This window comes from Montipora foliosa, chromosome 7, assembly GCF_036669935.1.
Source record: "Montipora foliosa isolate CH-2021 chromosome 7, ASM3666993v2, whole genome shotgun sequence".
Lineage (NCBI taxonomy): Eukaryota > Metazoa > Cnidaria > Anthozoa > Scleractinia > Acroporidae > Montipora > Montipora foliosa.
The window spans coordinates 31669610-31679201 of record NC_090875.1 but is presented as its reverse complement, the minus strand read 5'-3'; the positions used below and the strand labels follow the sequence as shown (position 1 = coordinate 31679201).

The following is a 9592-nucleotide window of genomic DNA, read 5'->3' as shown; positions in this document are numbered from 1 at the left end:
ATTTAGGCAACTAAAAACGAAGGCCTATGGGGTGGGCCATGTTTTTTCTTTTTTCAAGGAGCATGGTACTAGTGGGACAAAGCAAATGGAACAAGATTTTCCGACCATTCAGAGAAAACCAAGAAAAGAGAAACACCTCTGCAGGTATTCCTTTTTCCCCCAAATATTTTCGGTGTAAAAGTCTGTTCCATTTGATTTACCACCAGATCAATCGGATTTTCCGTACAAAAGGAAAGTGCCCCAAGTGATTTTTGCTAAATAAATAGGTCACTTTCAAAAGCATTTTCTCCAGTTTCTTTTGAGAATTACAGCAGTCCCAATAGAAAAGAAAAACAATGCTTAGGCAAAAATTTGGAGGGCAAACAAAGAGTATTACGAATATCAAGTGAAGCGATGATCCTCGCAGTTATAAACGCAATTTTGCGCAATTGGGGAGAGAAGCCTGAAGAATTCAGGACTTCAACGGGATTTGAACCCGTGACCTCGCGTTACTGGTGCAACGCTCTAATCAACTGAGCTATGAAGCCACTGACGTTGGAAGCTGGTCATTTGTGGGTTCTAATGTTCCCGTGATAAATGAATCAACGATGAAATGATATATGATATTTATTCCATCCATTTAGAAAGCACTGGTGATCCTTGCAATCTGATTGGCTCTCAGCAGTGCAATTTACTCCCAAATTGCACTATTTTTTTGCTCTAAATCGCACCAATTCCCCTGCCAATGAGAGAAGAACACTAAAACAAAACAACCAATCAGATTTCAAGGCTTGTTTAAGGTAACCAATTGCAGGAAACTGAAAGACAAAGACAGCCATTGTGTGGCGAATTAAATTACCGACTTACGTTTCTGAATGACGATTATGATCACCTTAAGGCTGAAGACTTCAAGGGAGTTTCCAACTTTCAGTGTCCATTTGACGAACATTTTGGCGATTTTTCTTCAGTCTGCTCAGGATCCGTGTGCTCCACAGTCCAGCAAAACAGAAATCAATAAAAGCCACACAAAAGCAAATCCAGAGCTAACGCAAGAAGTAGATGTTTCTAGGTTTCCTGTAGTTTCAAGCGATGCAATACAAGAGCTCAAGGCTGTCGCTGTGAATAAAAATACGTCCCGCTCCACAAAACAATGGATGAAGGTCTTCAGAAGCTGGTGCCAGTACCGACATCTTGAAAATGTCACTGCCACCTGCTGGAATAACCAAGAGATGTCCTCGAACAAGGCATAAGTGAAAAGAGCTCGCGCGTACGATATAAGGCACGCAACAAAAGCATGACGACGAGCAGTTACACTTGTTAACTATTATTTAATTAGTTTTACCCTGTTACAGCTACTAAGGTTAAAGATTAATTGAAGTTAAGCAGTTCATAAGGCACGCTTACTGTCCTTCATGGCCATTCAGGTATTGAGCTTGATTAACCTCGAAATCCAAGTTCCACCGACTAGCGACAACAATTCTTTTAATAATTTTGATTCACTAGATTCTTTTCACTCACTGGATTTTCTGTTTTCACAAACTCTTACAGAAGACTTCATAATGATCTCTGACTTCTTTGTGTTCTTCCCTTCTCGGGTATCGTCTCTTTCTTCCTATCGCAGTTGATTATAGTTTCCTCACAGTATCGCATCCATAGCATAATTTCAATCACAGCCGGCCACGAGGGTAAGCCCTCCGGCAAAAGAGTTTTTTCTATTACTCACAAGCCTACTTTTATACTTATACTCTAAGCATCTAGAATGTTCCGTTGCTATTTATAGTGCATTACAAGGTGCAATATTTGTAGAAACTGCTGAGTCTCATCAAAGAAATTTCTGGAATATTACAGACTGTAAGACAATTCTAGAAAAGTCTGAAAGTGCATGACAGATAAACTAAAAGTAATTCTGATCCTCACAACACACCATTGAAACAATGGCGCGGGAAGAATTTGACAAGGTCCTGAGTAAGTTCTACGCCGAGGTAAAAAAAAGGACGGAGATGATTACGAGCCGGATCATGCAGAGTGCCCTTGAATGGTTATTAAAGGAGAAAAACTATTCTTCCAGTGTCGTGCAACCAAGGGACTTTCACAATCCACAATAAATCCTCAAGGCAAAGGCTATTTCTCTGCGTCAGCAAGGAAAGGGAAAGAGACCCAACAAAACCCAGCCGCTCACACCAGACGAAGAGTCATCCCTGTGGGAAAAAAGGTCAGTTGGGTGATTTCAATGGAAAGGTCTTGACCAGTGTCAACTTTAAAAGTTTGCCTGAACAACTGGGATTACGAGGTTGCCAGGAGTACTACGTCGCGTACGTGGATGACCTAGTAATAAGACCGCAAGAAGATGGCACTGAAGTTGTAGAGTTTGAGGGTTGTCCAATACACACGAACTGAATCGGGTCGACTTTTTGGTGAAGACGACCCGTCAAGCGGAAGTCGGGTCGTGGTGTTTGCGGAAGTAAAGTAACAGTAAGAAGGTTCGAGGAACTTTCTGAAAATGGTGACTGTTCGTAAAAAATGCAACATTTTTAAGGGACAATGGCATGATAATCCCTCGCGTTCTTCTGAAAGAGTATATATCGTCCTCGATGACTGTTAACTTGAAGGCGTTGTAGAGACGGTTAGTCCTTCCAAACGCTCGACCTGGCCGGTCAGTTCTATCAAATACTTCAACTGCTTGTGACGTCACCGACTTTAAAGCAAAACCTTATTCTTTTGGGAACGAGAGAGGATGTTAAGTCCTCCATCGCGATTACCAAACGTGAGCAACAACGCACTGGGTAAATACTACACTAGGTTTCTACGATAATTTTCGACCTATGCCTTTTAAATGGGTAGTTCATTCTAGTTTATCTTATAAACTTTAATTGTGCGGTATAAACTGGACGCACTGTCCCGTTGTAACCAGCAGTGCGTTCCTTACATATACCGGTAACATTGGTCGGTCAGATCCCTTCTTTCTGTCGATTCATCTTTCTAAGGCTAATAGTTACGATGAAATCTCGGTTTTGTGAAATTTTTAGGCTCTCCTTGGTCCAAGTCGTAGATAAACGCATTCGTGTTGTTAAAAGCTCCGTGATCTCAGCCTATATCAACACTTCACAAGGTCACTTCTTTGACCTCCCTTTATCCCTTTATTTTGTTATTTCAAAGCTCGCTGGCTGCCTAACACACAAAACCGTAACAAAATAATCCCAATGATTGGCTAATGGTCACATGATTCCTAGAAAAGAACGAAACTCCAAAAAGCCGGAGAGACGCTCAGTTCGCGACGGGGTGAAGTTTAGCAACATGAATATACCAAAGTTGCTTTTCAATCTTCGCGAAGAAGCCGCGTGTCCGGTGTGTCAAGACATCCTTAAGGACCCAAGATACCTTCCCTGTTTGCACAGTTTCTGTTTGCACTGTTTGATAAACTGGCATCGAGCGAGTGGCGGTCAAGTTGATTTAAGTTGTCCGAAATGCCAAGGCCGTAGTAGAGTCCCTGCAAGCGGTGATTTGAAAGATCTTCCCTCAAGCTTTTTTCTCAGCGGCTTCATCGATGCTCTAGCTATTAAAGAATCTGACAAGACGCAAGTAACATGCGGAAACTGCGACAAGAAAAGCTCTAAAACCTCGTACTGCTTTGAGTGTTGCAAGTTTTATTGTGACGAGTGTTTGATTGGGCACAAGATCATGCGAGGCTACAAAGATCACCGCGTTCTGGCCGTGAAAGATTTTCAAGAAAAAGACTATGAGGTAGTAGTGAAACGACCCGTGTTTTGCTCAAGGAAGGGACATGAGAAAGAAGAGCTAAAGTTCTTTTGCAAGATTTGTCCCGAAAAATCAGTTTGTCAAACTTGTGTCATCTTGGATCACGCGGGACACAAAGTGACATTAATCCAAGAGGAAGCGGAAGCTCAAAAGATCCAGATAGCAGGTGTAATTCAAACGACAAAGGACAACTTGGAAGCAAAGATGAAGATGGTCACTGAAATTGACAAGGACTACGCTCGGCTTGTTCAACGAAGCGAAGACATGCTAAGAGACGTCGATGTTTTTGTTGATAACTTAATGTGGAGACTTCAAGCGGAAAGGCAAAATATCAAGACAGCAGTGGAAAACGAAACCAAGAAATCGCTTGAGAATCTAATGACCAAAAAAGCAGCGATTAATCAGGAAATGAAGGAGATCGAATCAGCGCTGGAAAAAGCTGAGAAACTTTTAACACAAAGCACAGACGCCGAGGTGGTTCAGCTAAAGGAACCATTGCAAACCATTCTAGATCGGGTAGGACAAGTGAAGCCAGTTGAGCGTGACCCTGAAAGCCTGTTTGAATTACTTTTCGTGGAAAATAACAAGATCCTGGAGACAATCAACCGTGGAGGCATTGGTCTTTTGAAATTTCGCAGGGCGACCGACGCAAGCGAATCTGTTGCCGAAGGCAAAGGACTTTGTGAAGGAACCGTTGGGCGTGAAGCTCAATTTGTTTTAACTACAAGAAACTCGGCTGCCGAACAAGTTTACGATAAAAATGATAATGTAACAGTAGACTTGAGAGACGAGCGTGGGCAGGAATGCATAACCTCACTTCTTGTTAATGATAAAAACGACGGGATATACAAATTCAGCTATTCTTCTTCATTTGAAGGTAAATGCAGTTTGTCAGTTAAGGTAAACGGGCAACATATTCGCGATAGTCCTTTCTCTGTTATTTTTAGATCTTTCAATGTCAAACCTATTTTATGTTTTGGAAAACAAGGCTCGGATGATGGAATGTTTATGCATCCTCGGGGGCTAGCAGTAAATTCAAGGGATGAAATCGCAGTCACTTCCAATCACAAGGTGCAAATATTTGACTGCAAGGGTAATTTTCTGAGATCCTTTGGTCGGCCCGGTACCAAAAGGGGACAGTTTTATTTCCCTACAGGAATAGCTTTTGGGAAAGATAGAAATGTTTATGTTGCAGACACCGACAACCATCGAATCCAAATTTTTTATGAGGAGGGGAGGTACATAAGTATGTTTGGTGGGGAAGGAAGCCTTGATAGCCAGGTCACTGAGTATCCTTGGGGTTTATCAGTGGATTCCAATGGAAATATTATTGTCGCTGATTCTAGTAACAAATTCATTAAGTTCTTTTCCCCTGATGGAAAGTTTCTGACGAAGATAGGTGGACCCAGTTTTCTTAGTTATCCATCTCATTGTGTTCAGTCTGGTAATTTTTTCATTGTGTCAGACAATGGTGATCACACTGTGAACGTATTCACCCGGAAGGGGGGTTATAAGTATCAGTTTGGCACAAGAGGGACGGGGAATGGTAAATTCAACCATCCCCAATGTTTGTCAGTGACTAAATCAGGATATGTACTTGTCTGTGATCAGTATAATCATAGAGTTCAAGTCTTTGAACTGAAGGGCAAGTTTGTTGGTAAGTTTGGAAAAGAGGACAGCAACATAGGAGAGTTTAAGAATCCATTTTCAGTAGCGCTCCTCAGTAATGGCCAAATTGTTGTGTCTGACTGTGGGAATCATCGCATTCAAATATTTGATGAACCTTGAGCAGGCACTTGCTAAAAGCCAAGTGACAATAATCTTAACCCTTCTTTTTAATGTCATTGGCTTGTAATCTGCGTTTCACTCACAATGATTTTTTGCGATTCCTTGTTCCTGGGATTGATTTCTGTATAAGGGAAGAGAGAGTATAACTGTTTTTTTGCATTGAAATTCATCTTCCTCAGTTTAAGAAATCTACTTGTGAGAAAATATGAATTTTAGCAGCATGAATTATATTGCTCCGTTCTGTGAGTTCTGATATTGTTAACATGAACTGAGCCAGGTCGGATTGTAGTGTTTTCCTTAAGTGAGTAGTTATCTTAGTAGCTTTGGTTTGATTAAGAAAATAATGCAGTTCACTCATAAGAACAACTTCCTGATCGTTTAATTCAACGTTTTCTCAATAATTGCTTGCATGGCAGCAAATAATTGTAAATACCACGTTGTAAGTTTCAGTGTATAAAAATCCGTTTTTTAGTGTACATGAGCAAGTGTTTACCCTTTGTACTTACATCTTTATAATGATATATACAAGTGCTGTGAACCTTAAAACGTAATTGAAAATTAGAAGAAATGGAAATAAAGGTCTCATGTGAATATATTTGTGTACTCTGAGTGGTGTCTGTTGTTTCCTTGCGTGGACTTTAAGGTGTAGAGTGGCATAAAGTAGGGTTGGGTTGGGTTGTGTGATTGGGGAGAAGAGGGGGGGGGGGGTGGGGGGGTGACTTGACAATATATGTTTCTGTATGGTTTTATTTGATTGCAAGCGGAGGTTATTGAAATAAACGTTTCACATTTGTGAAATTGAGAACTTATCATAGCGTGGCTTCGCGCGCCAAAAAATGTGTCCTAATCCGAAGGTCGTGGGTTCAATTCCCACCCTGGTCAAAAGCAGCACTTCACATTACACTCTAATCAGTTAAGTCTGTTGGAATATAAGTGCTACACGCCCAACGTTTCCAAAAACGTAACCCTTCCTTGTACTTGTACATCACAATTAGAAACCTCTTCCTTTCACAAAGCCTACAGGCAGTAAGAAGAAATAACCAGGGAGCACCGCTTTTAGGCTTGGCTTTGCTAAATCTATATATTAGAGTTCGTTTAACTTCATCCCTTTCGATCAAAGCCTTCCTTAACAACTAATTGAGGTCAAGCTGGAATGGTTCTGGAAACCTCGACTGGAGAGTTGATACAAGGACCTCTTCCACAACACGTTTTCCTCTGAGCACCAAGCGTATATGGTAACAATTTCATTGTGACTTCGCCACTTTCTGATTAGTGTCCTTGACCTCAAAATGTGTCATTATGCAAAAGGTAGATTTCAGCATCCTGGTTCCCAGAGACTTTCACCTTAGTGGGGTTGGGAGATAAAGACACTGGAAAGTTAGTTAAAACATACCATCCTTTTCCAGGGAGCTTAAGCACGAGACATTTTTTAGCCATGGCCATTCATTAAATTAGGGTGCTAACAGACGATTTGACTGCTGAAATAGCTAAAGTGAAACAAACTCTTTAGAATGAGCACACTTATCTTTAGTGAGTCTTACTGCCATAAACAATAATTACTATTCTGTTCGTCCGCTCAAAATTTTTGCTTGTCATATCGCTTGTCTGATGACAATGTCAATTACAAGCATTAACCTTTAACATGAAACTGTTACAGCAATTCATTTCTCACAATCAGAACATCCCGAATAGTGCATCCTTGTATACGTCCCCAAGCGTCTTGTTATAAATTTACATGATTGTAAAATCACTACCGTTCGCGGCCTGCAACTTCCATCTAACCCTGTGTCATCAAATGAATGCCTCATCCACTCCTAGAATTTGCTAGAAAAGCAAATTTTTGCTTCCTTGCATCAAACTGTAAACCTGAAGGCTGCAAATGCAGCCGCAATCCTCGAAAATGCGCTAAATTCATAAAAAAGGGCAAACAAGGTAAAGAGTGACGTGTGTGTGTGTGTATTGTGGTTTAATTTTGTTCTTAAATTGTATTTTTTTTAAAACTGGTTTTATTTTTTATCAACTTCTAAAAAAGAACTAGATATCTTTTCCTCCCTTCTACTCACCTACTCCCCCTCCCTAATCCTTGTCAGTACCTCTATCCTACCCCACCTTTCTTCCCACATGTAATCCCCCTGCATGCCCACCCGCTCTACACAAGACTACTCACAAATATTTCCTATTTCTCAAGACCGTTCTGTAATGAATATTTTCTTATTTACCCCGAGCCACTCTCGGTAAAAAGTTTGATTTATACACAAATGTGCAATACGACACCGAAGCCACATATGGCAGAGACACGCCAACGCAATTGCGTAAATTAAAGCGATTTCTACAGAGAAATGGGGGAATTGAAAGGCCACTCAAAAAAAAAAAGTTATTTAGAAGATGATTTTTACGAAAAAACAGAGAAGCAACTCCGCCTTTCAGGAAACAGCGATTGATTTAGGTCGAAACAATTAACGAAAGGGAACAAAAGATGATAACTCTTGAAAATGGATTTACAGCAACGGCAAACTCTTCGCTGGAAACAACAAGAAAGTAGTTCCAAAATGGGAAGTGTTTTAAGTCTTGTCCTAAGCACACAGTCGAACTTCTCACAGCGAACAGCAACTTGCGGAAAGTGGCTTCTAGAAAATATGTAGAAATTAGCCAGAAGTTGTCAACACATCCATTCCATGCACAGAAAATCTGGAAAATGCCCAACAACCAATGGCAGCTCCAACATTCCTCTCTTTGATAGAGATCGACTTGATGTAAAATGTTATCCTTGCACCCCAATATGCTTTTAGGAAAAATAAATGAGATCGAAAACCATTATGCTAGAGTAGTGACCAAGTTTGGAGAAGTTCAATGACTTATTTCTCCTACAACATTAAACCGGTGCAGTGCTACTAATCTTAGTTTCGATTATTTCAAAGAAATCTCCTTTACATTCAGCTTGCATACAGGCCATTCTGCAAATGAGTATACTCTTTTAAAGATAAATTGTAGTTTATTAATATTGTAACAGCACAAATAATACCATAATGATTGTTACGTTTAATGGCAATTTAGTTACTTACTGAGAGACAAATGTTTATGAATCTTGTATTATACAAGTTATATTGCCAAAGGAATGATTAAAGAATATCAATGTTTTTTCATTATGAAAAGTAGTCCTACTTGTAAAAGACAGAAAAGGGTTAGCTCTGACGAATGGCTAACACTCGAGACGTCAGCTTTCAAATTTCTTTACAGTGGTCAATTTACCCTATGAGCTCATGATCAGTTGATAAAAACCTTTTCTTTATTTCACTTCCGGCCCACTTACACAGAACCACAGTAAGTAATTAGTAGTATTTCATTAAATACTGCAGCGTCTTCTTTAAGATAGAATTGTTCCAGCTTTTTTCTTTTGCCCCAAAACAAAACACATGGGCATTGTATGAAATGAAATTAAGGTAAAGGTAAAGTCTGCTACGAGCCTAGAAGGCCCATCAGGCCGGCGCTTATATCCGGTTTCTGTAGCATGAAGCGGCTAGAAGTATTTCTACTCCCCCCTGGATGGGATGCCAGTCCATCGCAGGGTTACCCCCAGCATTAGATTCGTCGGTACCCATTTGTACACCTGGGTGGAGAGAGACACCGTGAGCATTAAGTGTCTTGCCCAAGAACACAACACAATGTCCCCGGCCAGGACCCGCCCCAGACCACTCGATCCGGAGTCGAGCGCACCAACCAAGAGACCACGGATGAGAGAAGTGATCCTTGCACTTAGCTGAACAATTTAAGGACGGTGCCTACTATTGTTGGTGCTCGTACGTTCTGCGCATCTCGAGGTACTCGGATTTCCTATCGGCGCTGCTAATTTATACAGGGATATTTTTGCGCAGTTCAAAACTATGCGGAGAAAGCAGAACTTAGCAAGTGCTCTTGGTATCCGAAAAGAAAATTGGGGGTACCAACGCATTTTTCAGAGATAATTAAGCTTCAATTTGGAAAAGAAAGCTTTTTACGAATATTGTTCATTAATTATCTTCGCAAAATGCGTGGTTAGCCCCAATTTTCTTTTTGGATTTCAATAACACTT

General features: G+C 40.6%; 2 protein-coding genes and 1 pseudogene across 2 annotated transcripts in view; 2 read left to right on the top strand and 1 right to left on the bottom strand.

Annotated features, from left to right (window-relative positions):
* Positions 1–1133: 1133 nt before the first annotated feature.
* LOC138010103 (uncharacterized) lies at positions 1134–2376 on the top strand (annotated as a pseudogene).
* Positions 2377–3236: 860 nt separating this feature from the next.
* LOC138011807 (E3 ubiquitin-protein ligase TRIM71-like) lies at positions 3237–6082 on the top strand. Its single transcript, XM_068859018.1, has one exon. It carries the CDS (start codon positions 3274–3276, stop codon positions 5521–5523), a length of 2250 nt encoding a protein of 749 aa, XP_068715119.1. The 5' UTR covers positions 3237–3273; the 3' UTR covers positions 5524–6082.
* A 2472-nt stretch (positions 6083–8554) lies between these two features.
* Positions 8555–9592, bottom strand: part of LOC138010102 (muscle, skeletal receptor tyrosine protein kinase-like) — a 24528-nt gene continuing 23490 nt past the window's right edge. The window contains exon 20 of the mRNA XM_068857059.1: positions 8555–9592. This exon is cut by the window's right edge and continues 471 nt beyond it. The gene's annotated coding sequence lies outside the window, so the exon portion shown is untranslated.

Coding starts and splice junctions, on each gene's coding strand:
- LOC138011807 (XM_068859018.1), top strand. CDS start 3,274: ATGAATATACCAAAGTTGCTTTTCAATCTTCGCGAAGAAGCCGCGTGT.